Source organism: Antennarius striatus, chromosome 3, assembly GCF_040054535.1.
Source record: "Antennarius striatus isolate MH-2024 chromosome 3, ASM4005453v1, whole genome shotgun sequence".
In the NCBI taxonomy this organism is placed as follows: domain Eukaryota; kingdom Metazoa; phylum Chordata; class Actinopteri; order Lophiiformes; family Antennariidae; genus Antennarius; species Antennarius striatus.
The window spans coordinates 21,928,462-21,948,469 of NC_090778.1; the positions used below are offsets into that span (position 1 = coordinate 21,928,462).

General features: G+C 41.8%; 2 protein-coding genes across 3 annotated transcripts in view; both read left to right on the forward strand.

Annotated features, from left to right (window-relative positions):
• ank1a (ankyrin 1, erythrocytic a) overlaps positions 1-13,977 on the forward strand; it is a 37,343-nt gene extending 23,366 nt beyond the window's left edge. Inside the window, exons 39-44 of the mRNA XM_068310080.1 lie at positions 4,306-4,954; positions 5,088-5,430; positions 7,704-7,787; positions 8,056-8,208; positions 9,357-9,455; positions 10,416-13,977. Of these exons, the coding sequence (XP_068166181.1) occupies positions 4,306-4,954; positions 5,088-5,430; positions 7,704-7,787; positions 8,056-8,208; positions 9,357-9,428 (1,301 nt within the window). The 3' untranslated portion in view covers positions 9,429-9,455; positions 10,416-13,977. The remainder of the gene's footprint in view (positions 1-4,305; positions 4,955-5,087; positions 5,431-7,703; positions 7,788-8,055; positions 8,209-9,356; positions 9,456-10,415) is intronic.
• A 519-nt stretch (positions 13,978-14,496) lies between these two features.
• eif4ebp1 (eukaryotic translation initiation factor 4E binding protein 1) lies at positions 14,497-17,791 on the forward strand. 2 transcript variants are annotated; one of them, XM_068310887.1, is made up of 3 exons: positions 14,497-14,934; positions 16,349-16,522; positions 17,308-17,791. In XM_068310887.1, exons 1-3 carry the CDS (start codon positions 14,799-14,801, stop codon positions 17,337-17,339), a joined length of 342 nt encoding a protein of 113 aa, XP_068166988.1. In that variant the 5' UTR covers positions 14,497-14,798; the 3' UTR covers positions 17,340-17,791. The 2 variants fall into 2 exon arrangements, with proteins under 2 accessions (XP_068166988.1, XP_068166987.1); XM_068310886.1 differs by lacking the exon at positions 17,308-17,791 and having other exon boundaries at positions 14,497-14,683; positions 14,791-14,934; positions 16,349-17,301.
• Positions 17,792-20,008: the final 2,217 nt, after the last annotated feature.

The window sequence follows — 20,008 nt, forward strand, 5'->3', positions numbered from 1 at the left end:
ACTGGCCATTACTTTTCCTCCTTTTCCTCATGGCTTCCTTCACACATGCATACCTTACATCTTATTGACTCTATTTTCACCTTGGGGCTCCTGTGACCTCCCCTCTCACTGGAACTGGCTTCACTTCTCTGTATTGAGTGCTGCTGATGAGTGAGTCCAACAGGTGACAGGTCCTATTCTGTGGAAAATGGAACAATCCTCTCAGATGTAACAATGCATATGAATACGACCATGAGGGTGAAAGGGTGAAAGGGAAAACATTCAGATCACAGCTGCTGTGAATCTGATAACCATGTGTCTGTCTATATGTCCTGCTACCTGCCTCCCAAAGGCTGTCCTTGCTTTAATGGCACCTTCAATACAATATAGAATACTTCCTTTTCAAGCATTGACTTACTGTCTCAAGTAGAGTACAACCTAAAGGCGCAGTGACCAAAGGAGACATTTGAAATAATGAAAAAATAAGTATCAGACAATAAAATGGCCAGATACTAGAGAAATAATCCATTAAATTAACATTTTAGCAATGCAGAGTATATTTGGGAATTCTTAAAAAAAACTGGATATATCCATCAGGCCACACTTACGCAATAAGTGGATTTTTACATTTCTTTGTGCATTTGATTTATTGATTTATTTTTTTTAAAAACAAAACATCTGTATTTCTCTTTAAAATGTTTTTTCATTTCATAATTAAAGAATAGTTTGACTGTTTTGAAAATGTGCTCATTCATTATATTGATAAAAGTTAGGTGAGAAGGTTTGGTACAGCTTTCATGTAAAATAAATATGAAGCAATACGTATATAGCTGGTTAAATTAGCTTAGCATAAAGGCTGGGAAACGGGGAGAAACAGCTATCGCATCCTGGGGCTGTTTTTTCTTAAAGTCACTGGTTTTATGGGAAGAAGTCACTATGTTCAGCAAAGGAATTTATGTTTTTACACTTTACATTTTTATTTTATTGTAAGATAAATAGACATATTTTACAATGTTAATAATGAGGTGCTGGTTTTTCTCACCTTTTGGACTTGCTGTTTTTCCCTGTTTCCACTCTTTTATTACTAAGCTCAGCTAACTGATTGCCAGCATCAACTTCATACTAAACGTGGAGCAGGACATGAATTTCCAGTTCAATCCACCCTGTAAAAGACACCCATTGTTGTTACTGAAATGGTTTCTTTAGTTGAGCAAATTCACAGAAAATGCGGAATTTTTAGATAAATAAATCGTGTTGAGGCCTCTGTTTTGTCTTTCTCTACCTTTACCTGCTTTCCTCTACATCTGCAGTGCCGTATGTTTCTTATCCATGTTCTTTAATAGTTCTAGTGCACCTCTTTAATAGGTAAACAGGGTTTATTCAAGACGATTAAAAGGTTAAAGGATGATACAATAGCTCAAGATAGAACATGGCCTCTCGTTTTAGACTGTTGTCAGCAGACATTTAAAGTCTCTCTGCCTGTAATTGCATGGGGAGCAGTTTGAGTTTATAGAGGTGATGTTGGTTCACTAAATGTCCTTTTGGGAGCCCTGTTTTCATTCCCTTTGAATCTGTCCCTCTGTTTGTGTTTCTTTGGACATGTCATCTGCAGCCTAGCCGTCCTCCTCTTCCTCCTTTTCACTCCTCTCCGAACACTGACCTCATGCTGACCTCATATTGACCTCTGACCCACATAGTTATCCTTTTATCCATTTTTTTTGCGACTAGTTGTGCATTTTTTAATTTTATTATCCTTGAAAACCTAACCATTTTAAGTGTCCGCCCTGTGACCAGTACCCCTCACACAGACTGTGTACTCAGCACCCACTGGGAGGGGGGAGGTGACCCTCATTCTCTCTTTCTCTCTCTGTTTCTGTATGTGATCATCACCAAATTTTATATTCTTATTCGTCTCTTACTGTCCTTTTCTTTTTGTTTTTCCCACTGTATCATTTCCCTCTTTTCCCATCCCTTCTTTCCCTGACTGCCTGCCTGTCTGCACGTGCATGAGGCTGACTTTCATCGCCCATTTCCCCCTGTGTTTGCATGAAAACACCGAAGTGAGGTCTCAGAAAAACGATGCTTGTTGAGACTCAAACAATGCATTGTCACAGGTTGCTGCATGACCGACAGACATATATCTCTGCATGGCATGCATGCTTAGAACGACCCCTGTCGGTTCCTCCTCTGTGATCTGTTCCATTGGGGGTGAAAAAAGGTCACAAACCTTTTTTTGTGAACACTGTTTATGCTCTGTTCATGTATGAATGCTGTAGTTTTATTTCTATATGTAAACATCTGATGGATTATTTTGTGCGATATGTTTTATGAGTGTTCACAAGAGTCTATGTAATATTGTTTCTGTGTATGTGTTGTACGTTTTATACTGTGGGTGTATTGAGTCTCTCATACACGTGTACCCATGATGTATGGGCAAGATGTTCACATTTCCATTACATTTATTTTAACGTGAACTTCTCAGCTATGTTTTTCTGTATTGGTGTTTTTCATTCTAGCGGTCAGGTGATCACACACATTTCTTATTCCACGGTCATCTCCTCCCTTGATGTCCTTCTTTCATTTATAAATCTCTTCTTTCACCGACATCTATTTACATGGAGAACCGATAAACCCACTCATCGTCCAATTCATGGCAACCAAAAACAAACAGATCTCCTGTTTTCTTTCATGTGACTCAGCAAAGCTCACTCACAGTGATCTTGGCTTCAGACCATGTTATAGAATAGATTTCATAGCATGGAGATTCACACTAAGCTGACAATACATACATTTAGATGAAAGACCAATGTGTTTGGATTCTTCTAAAAGAAACATTTTATTCACACACACACACACACGTTTACGTATAGCTTTTTCTTCTAAATGTATTTTACAATATAGTGAGAGGACCTGTACAAGGAGCTAGATATGGACTTTTTTTTTTTTTTTTTTAAATTTAAAACCCTTCCTGTTTTCTCTGTTGTTAACTAAACAAAGAAGAAACAATTTTAAAATAAATAAAAGTACAAACATTTATCAAATGTTTAAACAAGACATCAGAGCCTAAAAGAGAAAGGAGAAAGTAGGACAAGAGCTTCTTTGCTGCTCAGCATTGCAAATATATCCTGCACTCTCAGCAGTCCTCTACAGCAGCATTGCCAACCGTGGATCGAGTTACACCCTGCAGTTCACACCACATGAACACACATACAGTCTCTTTGCTTCACCCACACTGGCAAATTATTTAGACAAATTTTCACCTACCTCATTTATTTAGCATTTCCCAGTTTGGGATAGATAAAGTATATTTATCCATGACCAGGTTACATGACAGATACAAGGCAAACGGTTTTTTATTTCTTTTTGTACAACATGCACAACTATTTCAACAAAAATAAATACTGTACTCTAGATGCTGTGATATTTTGTGATACCATGCCAAATATCATTTTTTCCAAAAAAAACACACAAAAAAAACTTTGGTCCAAAATGTATTTATAGCAGTTGTAGGGGTGACCTGAGTCCAGAGAGAAATGATATACAGTTTTATCTATTACTTAAAATTGTCAATAAAACACTAAAATGTGACTTTCACAACAAAAGGATTATCATGTCTAGTGTACATGTTAGTGGAATCAACAGTACCGTTCCATATCTATATCTTGTGTTAGGTAGAAACGCATTCTAGTAAAAATATGATCAGTGACAACGCAAGTAGCTGTGTGAGCTGATGTGTTTGTGCACTTGTGTGTAAGGAGAGAATGGAACTGCCTGCATGCATGCCATACAGCCTGTCAACAGTATTAACCTGCCTGTTTTTGAACAGATTTGAACGCATGCATATCTGAGCGTGAGTGAATGTGTGACTGTATGAGACAGATAGTGAGGGAGTGTATAGCTGGCATGTGTGTTTGAGTGTGTTTCCCGGCGGAGACGGTAATCCCTGTCCATCTCCCTGCAGGTGGCAGACAGCAGAGCAGCAGCAGTCACTGCTGGGTTCCAAGCAGCCCGTCCGGTGTCTGTTGCTGCTGCCGCTGCTGCTCTCACCGCCAGCGCTGGCTGATCGAGCTTGACAAACCCTCTCCTAAAAGCTGCCCTTGCTCTTTGTCTTTAAGCTCCTCGCACTTCTATTTCGGCTCCTATTGTCTTGGCCTTCCCCACTCTTCTCCCCTTTGTTCCTTCAGCCTCCCCTACTCCTCCCATAGATTCCCAGCTCATGGGCAGGGGCGCTTACCCCCTCCCTGGGCCCCAGTGCTGTGGGGGGTGAGGTGGGGGAGCGAGGCGGGGGGGCCAGGTGTCAGTGTGCCTCTCTCTGTCTCGCTCCAGGTTATGGTCTCGCACAGGAAGAGCTTCTCTCACCGGCCTCCATGCAGTACAGCCTGCCCTCCCCGCTGGGTTCTGAGCCTTACTGGCAGGAAGTCTCCAGTCTGGACTGTGCCCCCATTGCCACCACAGAGGAAGACACCCTCATGGAGATGTCTGATGTGCAGGTGTGGCCCTCAGGCAACAGCCCTTCTCTGGTGCCTGTGGAGGACTCCTCGCTGGAGTGCAGCAATGCTGACGATTCGGAAGGTCTACTTGGGCTGCCGTACGGAAGTCTGGGTCGCCCCGCTAGCCAGGCCAGTGCAGCCAGTGGAGGGGGGAGGGTGTTGAGTGGCTCTATCGAACTACCCGAAGATGATTCTGAGATGGGCATTGACTCACTCAGCACTGCCACACCGGCCTCACTCGGAGGTACCATCGCTGGGATCAATCTTAACGGGCTTAACAATGGTCAGGGGTCAGAGGCAAGTTCAGAGGCATCAGCATTGACCAGTACGACTGGTGGAGATGGAGCTGGAGGAGGAGGAGGAGGAGATGGAAGGAGGACGGGCTCAGTGGAAGGGCTTTTTCTTGTTGCAGGACAGCAAAGGGTTTATGCTCGTCTGAGTGAGTCACCTGGTCTGAGCTGTGTTGCAGATCGGAATGGAGACAGGTAAGAGAGTCTTCTGTCACTGGCAGAGAGAGTTCACAATCATAATTAGATTAACAGAGCAGAAGTGACAAACAGATCTGTGCTAACATCTCATTAAGCTCCATTTCTACATTGATCTATTCTCTTCCCCCAGGTCAGGTAATGGAAATGGAGGTGGTGGAGGGTCTTTCCTCTCGTATCTACAGGAACAGACAAGCCCAGGATGGATCCCTGTCACCGACCCCACACAGGCCTGGGTGGGCAGTCAGCCTAAAACCAGGCAGGCGATGGACACAATGATGTCATCAGTGTGTAATGCTGTGGATGGAGCCCAGACCCATGTATCCCAGGAGGCCTTGCTTCAACCTGTGAGGGACATGGGACATGCAGAGATCTTAAGGGGGCACTTCAGAGGCACTCAACCCTTTGAGAAGGGTTTGGGCTTCCCACACAGGGTACCAGAACTGAGGGCATGGGATGGCGTGCTGAAAGTTCAGGTAAGAAAGTAACTCCTCACAACCAAACTAAGGTGGATGTCTGTTCTTCATGACGAGTAAGCAGTAAGATGTAATGCAAACCCAACACACCACGTTCAATATTTATCCAATTCAGACAATAATACTGGAGTTACAGCAATTCTAGTGTTTCTTAAGTAAGGCATTAATCTAAATGCTAACATGAACATGCTAACAGCTCCCATAGTGCTAAGTTCACAATGAGACGTAATTCCCGTGATTGCCAGGTGATAACCAAGGAATGTAATGTTCATCCTCTGGGGACTCTACATCCGAGCTATGGAAAGATCAAAATGGCACCACCCCTGGTTAAATTAACATATTTAAATTTAAAATATGGTGTGCCTCAGGATTAAACTATGATTAGCAGACAATTGCTGAAGTATAGTAGAAAAAATAGAAAGATGAACTAATCAGGCAACAATTAAATGTCTGGAAAATTTTGTCAGTTGTCCGAGTTTCTTCGAACGTTGAAGTCAGACATCACAATTAATATTCATTCTTTACTTCATGATTTACTGACAGTAATTACTACATACGTGATGGATGCTAAAAAGATAAACATACACATTCACACACATGCACACAGACACACATACACACACACACACACACACACACACACACACACACACACACACACACACACACACACACACACACTCACACAGAGAACAGGGCCCAAGATGGGCACAAACAGCATGTCTGGACAAATATAGCAAGCATTCTCACTGTCCCACTCGCGTAACACGATCTTCTTTCATCGCAGTCATTTCCACGTGTTAACTTTCTGTCAAACACACCCACATCACACTGTAAAGCCATGAAAGCATGAAACGGCAGAACAGACCTTTAGAGGACAGCTTTTGTGCGCTGCACAGAGGTGGAGAAGGAGCCTATTAGCTTGGTCCAGTCTAACGTTTGCTTTCATAGCATTTGGATGTGTTCTTGTGCTACAAACTTGTGCTGTTTGAGACGCTGTTTGCCCACTGGGTTGTGTGGTTGAGGAATAATTTGTGGTTCAAGGAAACAGTGTTTGAAGGAGGTCTTGGGACAGGTTTCTTATTGCTCTTACTGCAGCATGTGGAGCCACATTGGAGTAGCCAGAGGTATTTAAAGACCACATATCACATGGTCTGAAAAAGAGAGAGAGAGAGAGAGGAAGGAGTACACGCTTCAAGTTTGCTTTTGCTTTGGATTTGACGCCACTGAATGAGAACTCCTGACCTAAAGGTGGAAGGAGGAACACTAAAAGACCAAAGGAAAGAAGGAAGGAAGGAAGCTGGGTCCAGAGGTCCCAGCTAGTTAGGGACAGACATGAACTGAAGGAAACAACAAAACTTCGACTGTGTGACCTCCAGTGACAACAGGCTGCAGCTGTCACCTTTCCCCCAGCTCACATTAGTGCTCTGAGGGAAGCGGGGCTCGCTGAAGGTCGTGGGAGTGCGTCGCTGCGTTTGACCGTGTTGATTTGCCGGGGATCAGAGTGAGGTAATGTGGGCCCTGGTGACGGAGCTCCTCTTCAGCTGCGTGCTTCTGGCTTTCCTGGTTATCAGCTGTCAGAATGTCCTCCACATAGCCAGTGGCTCTATGCGGTCCGTGCTCACCTACATACACACTCAGCTGGACCGCGAGCTCGGTGAGCTGGAGGGAGCAGATGAAGAGGAGAACGTCACCACCAGGGTGGTTCGCCGCAGAGTCATCCTGAAGGTAAAAAGAGACGACGGTCAGGTGTGGTGTGAAGACATCTAGGTTTGTGATGAGGGTAGTTGATTTAATATTTCATTCACTGGTGACAACAATAGAATCAAATCAACAAAAGTCATCCTCCATTACATGAAAGTTGTTTGCAGCTCCTGTGGATAGATTTCTGGGCTCCACCAATTTGGGCTCCGGGTTCTATGTGAAAGCCTCATGAACTCTGCGGCATCTTCTTCCGACTGTATCTCAGATGCTATCAATGCTTCAACACATGTTGACATGTTTTATTTATGTCTATACCGGCTGGACTAGCCCTTGTTCTCGCCTCTCTGGTTGTGAGTCTTTGAGCTTATAAATAACTGTTTAGGCACTGCAAATTATTAGGGGTTATTACAGCCTTGCAGTGAACCTCTTGAACCATAATTATATCCCTCATATCCTTCGCCTCCCCTTGTTCTTTTCTGTTAGTGGAGGTGCATGCATAAAAGTCGATGTAATTGCTGAAGCTGTCTGGTGCACAAACGATTTTGGCACAAACGTTTGTCTGTTCGCAGGGTGACGAGGTCGAAGATCTTCCAGGGGAGCAAGTAAGCGAGGAACAGTTCACTGATGAACATGGAAATATTGTCACAAAAAAGGTCAGCGATTTCACGATGTTTCTTTTCTGTGTTCCAGTCGTTGTTTCCTTCTTGTCCATATCACATGACTCACTCAGCATCTCTTTCACATACAATATTACAATATGAACATGCTGCACGCCCCCAAACAATAACTGTTTTCTCCATAACCGTTAATTTGCATCTTGCTGTTATATCTTGCTCCCACCCTCCTGTGCGTGTGTGTGTGTGTGTGTGTGTGTGTGTGTGTGTGTGTGTGTGTGTGTGTGTGTGTGTGTGTGTGTGACAGATTGTGCGTAAGGTTGTGCGCCGGGCGAAGGGTTCAGGTGAGGAGGTGGTGCAGGAGGTGAGCGTGGAGGGTTCTCTGCAGGATGCCAACGAGCTCGAGGTCGATGCTGAGCAGTTCATGAGCTACGCCATCCTGGGCCGGGAGAGCAGCAAGGTGGGCCGCTGATCTGCAGACAGCACTCTGTTGTCCTGTGAGACCTCACAACACCTGAAGCTCACATTAAGGCCTAGAATGTGCAGAGAGCCTAAACGGACTGTAACAGAACAAGTGGTTCAGAATGTCGTCCATGTAGTTCACAGTGAGCAGGAGATTCTGCTGCACTGAGCTAGAAAGTCTAATCGTTGGTTTACTAGTCGTATCCTGACACTCCACTGGTGACTTTAACGTGCATGAGCTTCAGTGTGTCCCGCTGAAAACAAACCTTGAGTGTCTTCAAAGCAATTGCAATGTTTTATGATGTGTTGGTTCTAAATCTCTTTGCAAGGTTTGAGTGCTAAGTGGCTGAGTGGCTGGTCAATTGTCTTTCTTATTGCCTCACGTTCATCTTCTGCATGCAAGAGGAACAAATGAATCCACTTTGTTCAAGTCATTTTGGATGAAGTGCTCGCCATTCATCGCATTAGTCATCACTAAGCCACACCCACACGTTTGTTTTATTTCCCCATTAACGACTGAATGAATTGATTGTTTCCATTCTGTCCTCATCAATTTTCCCAATGACTGACTTGTGTTTTCATTAAAGCTTTTAGTCCTTCAACTATGACTGTGTGCTGTATCACTCAAACCTGCAACACTCTGGGTCAAATAGTATTTCATATATTTAAACTCTTACTTCTACTTAACGGGATTAAATCCCCTCCATCTGAGAAGTATGAAAATTGATTAAAAATGTTAATAAAATATTATTTGACACAGGTCTACTCTGAATCCCAATGATTGTAGATGTTTCTGATGATCCTCTTATCTTCAACTGTCTTTCAAACTGCCACCCATCATTTATGTTCTTGCTTTACTGTTTATACATAATTTCTTTCTTTCCGCCCCTGTTTCCTTTCCCTTTACTTGTTCTTCACTTTTCTATTACATCACCTCTGTTGTTTTTCCTTGTGGCAACATTTCCTTCCTTTGCTCTTCTGTTTTCTCATTTCCCACGTCATCTTTTTCCTGTCATGTCTTCCTGTCTTGTCTTCTTTATGTTGCCCTCCATTAACAACATTTCCTCGCCCTCTTGTCCGCTCCTGTCACGCCACCTCCTCTCGATCCTCTCACCTCGACACCAACCCCTGCCCCCCCTGATGTAGCCCGATACTGTGGATGTGAAGAAAGGTGCTCAGATAGTGAAATGTGCCAGTCTGCGGAGAGTTAAGCAGTGAGGCAGACTGAGCGCTGCGTCCCTACAGGTACGGGACTGACCCACAGTGACTCATCTGACCTGTGGGCTCCAACATTTAATCCAGTCTCTCTGGATTAAATGTGTCTGAATGTACCTTTGATTCACTACTAAATATATTTTAATGTGATCCTGGTACAGCAAATGACTTAAATCTTCCCTTAAATAATTAAAATACAAATGACAAAAAATACAAAGTTCAGTATCAGCAAGTACCAGACGTAGGATTGAATTTGACGTACAGTATTTCTGTGAGAATTAATCTGGCTGATATGGAAGAGGACCTATATCAACCATTTCTCTACAGTATGTAATACAGTACATATGTAATGTTATCCATATCCGAATAAATTATTTGTTTTACAATATTATTTTAAAGCAATTTATTATTTGAACTTGGTGTGACAAGCGATGAAAACACACTCAGCAAAACAACCAAGCTGAAAGTAATGTGACAACATTCAAGGTCAAAGCTGCAAAACCAGTTGTCCTATGAAGTGTGTGTGTGTGTGTGTGTGTGTGTGTGTGTGTGTGTGTGTGTGTGTGTGTGTGTGTGTGTGTGTGTGTGTGTGTGTGTGTGTGTGTGTGTGTGTGTGTGTGTGTGTGTGTGTGTGTGTGTGTGTGTGTGTGTGTGTGTGTGTGTGTGTGTGTGTGTGTGGTGAAGGCCATGACATTCCTGAGATTACTGATATTTCAAGTGACTCTCTACAACTATTTGTTTGAATGCTTCACCAGATCTGAGGTGTTGTTGGCTGAATAAAATAATGGAGACATTTTAGTGACATGTGATCATCAAATTAAGGGAAATTTTCAAAGAATAGATTTAAAAGGTTGCACACAGTATTATACATATATGTATAACGTTCACATTTGCAATAACTTACTGGACCCTGCAAGTTTTTGCTCCATGTGCAGCAACACAAAGTTGTAGCTCATTCTAAATAAACATGTTTTCCTCCTCTTTTTACAGAGTTTTCCACAGGATTCAACCACCTCACCAAAACCATCCTACATGGACACATGACCAGCAGCAGCTGACGGGAGGAAGAATAGACACAAAAAGGCAGACAAACAAATAAAGGGCAACAGACACCAACGCTACTGAAAACCATAATGGATATAGATGAAGGATATGGATTTACTTGTAGTTTTTATTACCTCTTTTTTTTTTTTTAAAAGAAACTGTGGGGCAAAAAAAACCATCTATTACTAGGCTAGAGGCATGATTTCATATAAAATTAAAAACCAAACACAAACAAAACAAAAAAAACTAGCAACCAAAATGTGCTTCCTGTTATCTGTATCAGCATGAGTGACTGCTGCCGCATGGCCTGTCTTTAACTAAAAATACTGAGGGGAATACGAGGGAGGGTAAAAGGGTGGGGAGGGATGGGGAGGAGACGCTGCTGTGTGGGACAGGCATGCAGTGGAATATGGTTGATGACTGGCATGTTTTCTGAACCATCAGAGGAAAGTTTAACAGTCAAAAAAGGGAGGATTAAACCCTGAGAGCTTGATAGTCGCTAGGCAACAGGACACTCCCTCCTCCCTGCCACACTCTTCCGGTAAGGAGCGTCCCAAACTAGTTTTAAACCCGTCCCAGTGCTCTCAAAGTCCAGTAAAGCTACAAGTATCACCCAAGTATATCAGTGTTGTACATAATATTGTATGCACTAAAATGCTCTACGTGACTCTGTGTTAGGTGTGTTGTTTATGCTCTTAGATTTCTCTGCGATGCCACTGATGCTGCTGTTTCTGGAACATGAGAATTTCTTTTTCTGTTTTTCCTGTTTGGTTCATTTGGTCTGAACCTATATAATATTCTATATAACTCCGTGGGTTCAAAGAACATATGATTCTTGTGTTGCTGTACCTGTCTTTAATGTCAGATTTCTGTGTGTCAGGTCTTTGTTCCGTTGTGCTTTCCATGTGCTTTCACCCCTTTTCTTTGGACATGTCAAAATGTAGAGCGAAGATATACTCCAAGTCATTTACTGTACTGTGGGTTTCTGTGAATCCGCCTCCCCCATCTCCCCTCAGAATGGTTCGCCTTGTGGGGAGAGTAGCAGTGAGACATATGGTGAGAGGTTAACCTACTCCCCCACCCCCTTGTTTGCCTTTTCCTGTCCCCGGTGTGCTCCCGCTGAGATTTTGTGCTAACGATGTGATGAGCCAAAACCCCCAAATCTTTATTCTCAATCTTGTCCCAATTGCCCTACCTCCACCTCTCACCCTACCCCAGTCTGCCTCTCAGAGTAGATGTAGCAGTCCTGCCCTCCACCAACAGGGGGCACGATCCCACCTTCAGCAGTATTTGATTGACCTCTTTATGCAATATATGACAACCATCACACATATGGTGCACTTTTACACCATCTCACCACCACCAGAGGATGTCACTCGATGGAGGGTAAGGTAGCTGAAATGCTGGTAATAATGTAGCACTAGTTGAACAGCATAAAAAGAAAAGTGTCACGTGGAGGGTCGAGAATGTGTTGAGTTTCAATGTTTGTCTCCTTGGCAGTTATTCTGAGTGTAGCAAAGACAGTCAGTCACCAATCACTGTGATGAGAAGCTGTAATACTGACCCGCGACTGTGAGCCCGACCCGTCCCGAACCGTGTCTCTTACGTCACTCCTTTTGTATTTTTTATAAATTGTTTTCTGTCTTGACTGGACTATGGAAGAAGCAATAACTGGTCACAAATGGAAAGGGTTGTACGCGTGAGTGTGTTTGATTGTGACGATCGGCGAGGGAGGATTCTAGGATCTTAATTCATGGTCTTCCTAAGATCAGGCAGTTCGATCTGTATCTTAAGCACTCAGAAATGATGTCAGTACATTAGCATCTCACATTTGATCACTTTGCCTCTCTAGCAAAGAAAACTATTGGGTTTTCACTAAGATTGGGCAAACACTGGTATGAGTTCATACCAGCCATCTCATCCGCAATGTGTGTGTTTTTGTTACTCATCAGTGAACGTAGGTGTTTATACTCATAGTTTTTAAACCTTAATGACATTCAAATGCATCTTCACAGAAATCCTGTATGTGTCTTTGTGTGGGGTTTTCATATCACATATTCAATCCTTGAGTGCTGTGAGTTGTGATAATATCACAGAAGGTATAATGTTACAAAGAGCAGAGGCTCTCCAACTGCAATGTGTAATTCTAATTCACATATTTTTTTAAAGTTGATTTACCTCAACAAGCGTGCCATCACACGATATCAAATACCAACGTGAATTTTGTTTCAGACATGTTAGGCATTGAATGCGATGTGTAAGTCTCAAAAACGTTGCAATAATCACCCATCAATACGTGTTAAGTATGGCTTCACAGCCATAGATGATGAATGTGAGGTCTTGGTATACTCTTAAGTCTTTTTATAAAGTAATCATCAGTGTTGGCTCTGTACATTAAATCGATGTAAGGCTATTCCCTCTGTGGTTTAAAATCAAGATCTGCTGTTGATCATCAACGTTCATTACAAACATACACTGTAAGTCATGCAAAAGGACAGGTTAAAGAGGAAAGCCTCAAATAGGATTTGACATTATAACAAATATCCCTTCACTGTATATTATGTCTATTTTATTAACTTTTTTAGTAATCACAGAAAGTTAGATGTCAACAAGTATTATTACACAGTGTAATGCTGTATTAACCCTCATGTTATAGCATATAGTTTGCTCTCCAAGGGCTCATAATTATGGTGTTATTAGGTAGGTTTCTGAATCAGGGGTCACATATAAATCACAACTGATGTCAGGGTTAAGTTGGAGGGGGGGGCGGGCAGGAGAGGGGGGGTCAAGTGGCTTGGTGGCTTCGATGGCTAGTCTTTCAAGATGACAAGCATTTTTCCTCAACACAACCTTCCCCTAATTTCTACCCCCTTTACCAAATATAAAACTGAGCCAGCTCCAAGGCTTCCACATGGTGACGATTTGAATGTGGTTTGAAAGGAAGCCAACTACAAATGCAAGAGGAGGGAGGAGTAGTTACTTACATCAACAGCCCTGCAGAGGGACTATTGAGATGATGTCACGCTGGACAACACATGTATATTCCTTTAGAATGGATTGAAGACATTATAAACGCAATAGCATATTACTCAACAAGGAATGCAACTGCGCACATGCACAAAAAACGTTTTTAACGTAAAAGGCTATATATATATATACATATGAAATGTATGAAAAATATATATATATATTTATTTAGAATGCTATGCACCCTTACTTGTCAAATGGGATTCTAGTTATGTTATGGATTAACTTTTAGCATCATACAGCTGTAGCTACCAAGAGACTGTTGAGTTCTGGGTGATGCCTGCAATCTGGGGATAAATAATGGTCTTCTGGGTATTTTAACCTGTTTTGTTTGCTATTTTTATTGTTATGGAGAGTCAAACATGAATTTAAAAGATAAATGTAAAAGTCTTTTAATCCAATCAAATCTGAGGACATCTATTGACAATTTACTCTGTACACCAGCTCAACATTTACAAAATTAATAAAGAAATGAAATGTCGTTGTGTACAGTGTGCATACTTTAATATCACTTAAGTTTTTGAAGAGACCCAGTGTAACAAACAGACATGTTGCCGAGCAGTCTTATGAGGATGTTACGGGACGTTGGAGTATGTTCATAATAGATGCTGAATTCAGTATATTCATAAAGACTAATATCGCTACATTCTTAAGTTGCATTTGATGGAGTTTTGGCAGGAGAATCAGCAACACTGATGTAAACCAGTGGTGGTAATAGAAAGCTAAGTGACGATAGATTTTATAACCATTGTGCATAAAAAAATTGTTTGACACAATCATCATTTTTACTCCATTACATAAAGCAGCTACACAAAATCAACAGATCCACAGGCTCTTAGGTTAAAGCTATAATAAATTCATCATATATGACAATTAATTACATGAAAACTTATTCAATATATTGCACGTTTCTACACTAAGTCCTTATATTTGTACAGTTGTTGCATGAGCGACACTTACCAGCAGGTGGCGGTAGAAGCTAACTGTCCACCTACAGTAGGCTGGGAGTTGTGTTCCCATGCAGCTTAACTGCTGGTGTCCGTGTTTTGTGTGCATGAGTGGAAGTGTAGGAACGTGTAATCGGGTCCTCTTAACAAAGAACCTGAACACTGTGCGTGTGAGGTTGCATGTTATAATGCAATGCAGTTAGGGTACTACTGCTCATCATTTGCACGCATGAACTAGAGGTAAATATATTTATCCGAAAGTAGCTATTCTGGCTTGTTGCTTTGTCGGACCAAGGTTGCCTGCTCCATGTTATTTTGTTAATAGAGCCAGTTTGGGTTCATTATAGTAGTGAGAATGTCCACCGACTGCCAGAAGACCACTGCCAAGGAAATCCCATCGACCAGGATGGTGACCATCAGCCACTCGGCGCACATGCCCCACAACTACTGCACGACTCCCGGAGGGACCCTGTTCAGCACGACCCCGGGTGGTACGAACTGCTGTGATATATTTACCTTTGACCTGTGGACATGCGATTACCTACTGCCCTACTTAATGCATTTCCTTCTGAATAAGTGTATTGTCAGGCTGTGCACGTAACACTCAGGGTAACACCATGAGGTCGATTGCTGTCAAAACCCTCATGCTTCTTAGCATAAGCAGCTACTAGCTCCGTTCGTGCTAACTGCTAAAGGTAGCTAGCGAGTGCTTGAATGAAGCGAGAGCAGGGATGAATCACCATTCATTAACTATCAACCCATGATAAGCCCTCTAATGTAAGTTTTGTAAATCAAAATCGCGTTCCTCAACGAATTATTTGTTTTGTTCGTGTTTTATTCTTGGATTTCATAAGCCCGTCTTTTAGCATTAGCGACACCTACAGTCGTCTGGTTGTAACGACGCCTTCACTAGTATTACGTCATTGACAACCGATGCCGTGATTGGTGTTCTCTGGTGTTGGGCGTGTTCTCAGAGTACTGTACGTGCAACAAGGAAAACAATAGACACAAACGGTAATACATCTGCTGTCTTCGGATTGGTTCTAATTGGTCACGTGTTGTCAGAAGCTCTTCCCTCACAGATTGTGTATCTTTGTTTACAGTATGTCCAAGGAGACCACATTTCTATTATATTTTTATTTGATGTGAAGATTTGTGGCTTTTGTTGATAGTTGTTGCACACTATAAGCTTATATTATTAAATGTGTTGTAATAATTTGTGGCTCAGCGGTTAATTGGCAGCAATTAAAAATAATACTATCTTTTATCATTTAGGGAAGGGGTGTCAAACTCACTAAGGGCCACACCAGCATAATGGCTCTCCTCAGAGGGCCAGATGTAACTTATAAATGTAACTCAATGCAATGTAAAGTAAATGTAACTACTCCTTAATGTTAAATAACTCTGAATTTATTACTTATTCAAGTTACAAACATTACGCTTGCACAGAAAAAATATTTTTACTTGTCGCTCTGTTATAACATAAATCCTTTTAATTTTTCAGGATATGAAACCCACAGAACTCCATCAATCAAGGATCAAACTATCCCAGAGAATAAAGAAAAATAACAGCAAACACAAGTTAGGACATTAGCTACGTTAAAGACTTTTTTCAATGTTAAAATGGGCTTAATTACTGCATTGTAGGAAATATAGTTTTGCTCAAAGCACGCTTTTGACCTACTTAACTTTAGACACTCTGACCTTTCATGCTCTGGTGGGCCACATGTGTTAAACTCTGGCCCCCGGGCCTTGAGTTTAACACATGTGATTTAGGATATAGTGCATCTTCTTTCATTGTCTTCCTCACCTGCATGAAGTTCATAATGTCTGACCCAGTGCTAATAGAGCATGTTGGTGAAGATGATGATAATCTTTATATTTTCCTGCCTTCTCATGTTAAAGGTACTAGGATCATCTACGACCGAAAGTTCCTGCTGGAGCATCGCAGCTCTCCGGTGGCCAGTACTCCGCCAAAAGGACTGCCTGTCATTCCTGGGGTGACCAGTCCACCCTTCTCAGACGAGGCTCAGGATGGACAACTCATGCCCACCACAGTCCCTGATAGCAGCAATACTGGTATGTCATCCCGGAGACAACCCCTCAAGATGGCCTGTGCATTTGGAGTGAAGGATTCCATCCCACCCTGGAATCGACATTACTGATATATCAGACTTCACATCAGTTTAACCATCGGATCCTTACCTGAATCGTTGGTGGTCTGGAACCAATCTTCGATCTGTTAGTCATTATTTTTATTCATGAAGAAAATCATTTATTTTACATGTTTAAAACAAAATATATATTTGAAGACATTTCAGGTCTGTTTAATTCTTTTTTTTTTTAAAAGTCTCACCCTTATGGGGTGGTATCTGTGTGTCATCCTCAAGCTCGGGTCCTCTACCAGAGGCCTGGGAGTCTGAGGGTTCTGCACAGTATCTTAGCTGTTCCTAGGACTGCACTCTTCTGGACTGAGGCTTCAGATGTTGTTCCAGGAATCTGCTGGAGCCACTCTTCCAGTTTGGGGGCCACTTCCCCAAGTGCTCCTGCTACCACGGGGACCACATTAACCTTGATCTTCCACATATGTTCCAGCTGTTCTTTCAACCCTTGATATATTATATATAAAGTACTTTTTAATAACTGTGTCAACTATATTAGTTGCCCTTCTTTTGATTGAAATTTATCATAAGGTACCTTATGTTGAAATCCTGCTACTTTACCCATCAAAAATCTTTCGTGTTTCTGATATATTACTGTGAGTCAAAGGTCGAAATCGGTCTGTTAACAAATAGGACTAAGGAAGCAAGGCATTTGGTCTTCAGTTAGTGACATTTCTTTTTCTGTTCTTTTGTTTCTTTAAGGTGATGACTCACAGTTTGAAATGGACATCTAGGTGATCGTGGAACAAGGTGCGGTGCCAAGAAGCTGAGGACCTTTTTTTTTTTTTAAATAGACCATTCCATGCTGATGGAGGTTGGCCTTAAATACCTCCATAGTCTTTTTCATTAGTTTCTAACATGTTTGAAACTCATGTGTCTTTTTCAAGGCTTAAACCTGATCTAAGTGTGCCTTCCTGTTGTTGCTACGAGTTAAACACCAACACCTAAAAAGCTTCATCACTCATAAGAGCTGAAATGAAGGAATGAAAGCAAATAGAGGAGGTTTGAACAGAACTGAATTTAACATAATTATTCCAGAAGTCTTTTGGTGGTGTGCTTTCAATCACACAGATAAGCTCCTCCCACCACAGAGGCTCTTCCCACCATATTTTATACATGTTCGACTTGAAGTTTTTATTCTTCTGTTGTTTATCATAAAATATTAATACAATTCTGTTAATCAGTACTTTCTGGTTCTGCTGTGTTTTTTCTATTTATCACATTACAAGTTCTTCCCAAAAACTCCTACCTTTTTTGCTGCTATGACCTACAAACCTGAAGAAGTTGGAACTCCTGATTGGTTGGTCTTGAAAAAGACTGGGAAGAGTGAGATTTGAGCCTGTAATGTCTGTACTCATGCTCAGCACCTTAACAAGCTGAGCTACTTGACTCCACACATAGAAAGTATGTATTTAAGCATTTCAAATTTTCATGTGACCAAAGAACTTAAAATAGCTACTCGTTACTGGGATTTGATTCTACATCCTGTGACAAACACCTGTCAATTAAAGCTGATCCTACTGAGCTGTTCAGGAGCTCCTGCAAGGCCGGTTGGATGTACTGTAGTATTTATTAGTCACAACATTCTGGAGAAAATCTCAAACCTGACAGTGGGATTTGGTCCTATGACCTCAGGTCTCTGAGTTCCTCCTCTCACCTCCCTGAGCTAAACCTTCAGCTGCATGATTTGGTTTGGAACTTGTCTTTATGGGGTTCACAGCCCTGCGGAGGAACATCATGACTTCATCCTCACTGTGGAGGAGGAAATTACCAAAATGTTTATGTTTTTGCCGAACATACACGATTCACTGTGTACGTTTGACACATCGTGTCAATTCGTGATGACACGCCCCCCTTAGCCATCACTGGCTGAAGGTGATCACGCTACATCGATTAGCCTACCTGTGCTATAGGGGATTTTTCGCACCCATAAGTCAATTTATGCCTGTCATGATGGTACATCATGAGATTGATTTCTTAATATTTTAATTCATAGTAACTATGTTGAGCAAAAAAAGAAAGTGGTCGGACGAATATGTGCAACGTGAATTTACATGTACTGTATAACGGAACGTGATGGGAGTCAGCGTTCTGCATGATTTGCAATGTCAAATTGAGCAACTCTAGTCTCGCACTGGCAAAAATAAAGGAACACTTCCTTAAACTGCATGGAAAACAACAGAAACAGACTTTGCTGTGAACATAAGAGTAGCACTTGTCAAGGCGAAGCCACACATATCTGAACTGGTCTCTCAATTACAACAGCAGAAGTCACACTGATTTGCAGGTAGGTCATTTCATGTGTTTTTTTTTTACTAAAGAAAGGTTCGGTGAGTGAGCATATGAAACCGGCAGGGTTCAGTACCTCCAACAAGGTTAAGAACCACTGATCTAGAGACAGTGTCACTGAGAAAAAGACAGGAGGCAGAGCTGGAGGTAGCAGAGATGAAGATGCTGAGGTTCTCTCTGGGAGTGACCAGGAAGGATAGTATCAGGAATGAGTACATCAGAGGGACAGCACATGTTAGAGGTTTTGGAGATAAAGTCAGAGAGGCCAGACTGAGATGGTTTGGACATGTCCAGAGGAGAGATAGTGAATATGTTGGTAGAAGGATGCTGAGTTTTGAACTGCCAGGTAGGAGGCCTAGAGGAAGACCAAAGAGGAGGTTTATGGATGTAGTGAAAGAGGACATGAAGGTAGTTGGTGTGAGAGAAGAGGATGCAGAAGACAGAGGTAGATGGAGGCAATTGATTCGCTGTGGCGACCCCTGAAGGGAAAAGCCAAAAGGAAAAGAAAAAGACCCTCCTGTAGCCAAAGTGAGGAACTACAATTTTTTTTTCCTTCGGTGTAAATGGCGATTTATTATGTCAACGGCCAACACTCTTAATTGTTGGATAGGTTAAAACAACAATTAAAGGATGTGACTACTGAGGTGAAACCAAAACCAAAAAGAACACAAAAATACAAAGACAAAAGAAAGAAAAACTTTTTAAAAGAAAGAAAATACAAGCAAAATAAGACAATGACACTGAGTTCATATTCGAGCGCCTAAATGTACTCAGACCACTTCCTGCTCAGTAAATACATTTCCTACCCCCCTGTGGCCATACTGAGTAACTACAAGGCAATAGTCATGCGTACTGTATACGCAAATGAATTTAACACAAGTACTCATATTCTGTAAGTTCAACATTCGCAGACGCCTTAAGACAAACACAATAGTAATTGAATTTCCTAGCTTCATATCTGTTGAACTAAAAGCGACCAAAGTTCCCTAAATATCGTAATGCAAATTAAGTTACTGATATGCATGAGTGTAGCTCCTTTAAGTTCAACAGTAGCATTAAAAACTGCACTGACGTCCCCGACAGAGTTAATAATCTTCCTTTGGGATCATTAAAG

Bases quoted from the DNA above. Each gene is read 5' to 3' on its own strand.
- eif4ebp1 (XM_068310886.1), top strand. From the start codon at position 14,799: ATGTCCACCGACTGCCAGAAGACCACTGCCAAGGAAATCCCATCGACC. The intron at 14,935-16,348 runs GTACGAACTGCT...CTCATGTTAAAG, and splicing joins GTTCAGCACGACCCCGGGTG to GTACTAGGATCATCTACGAC.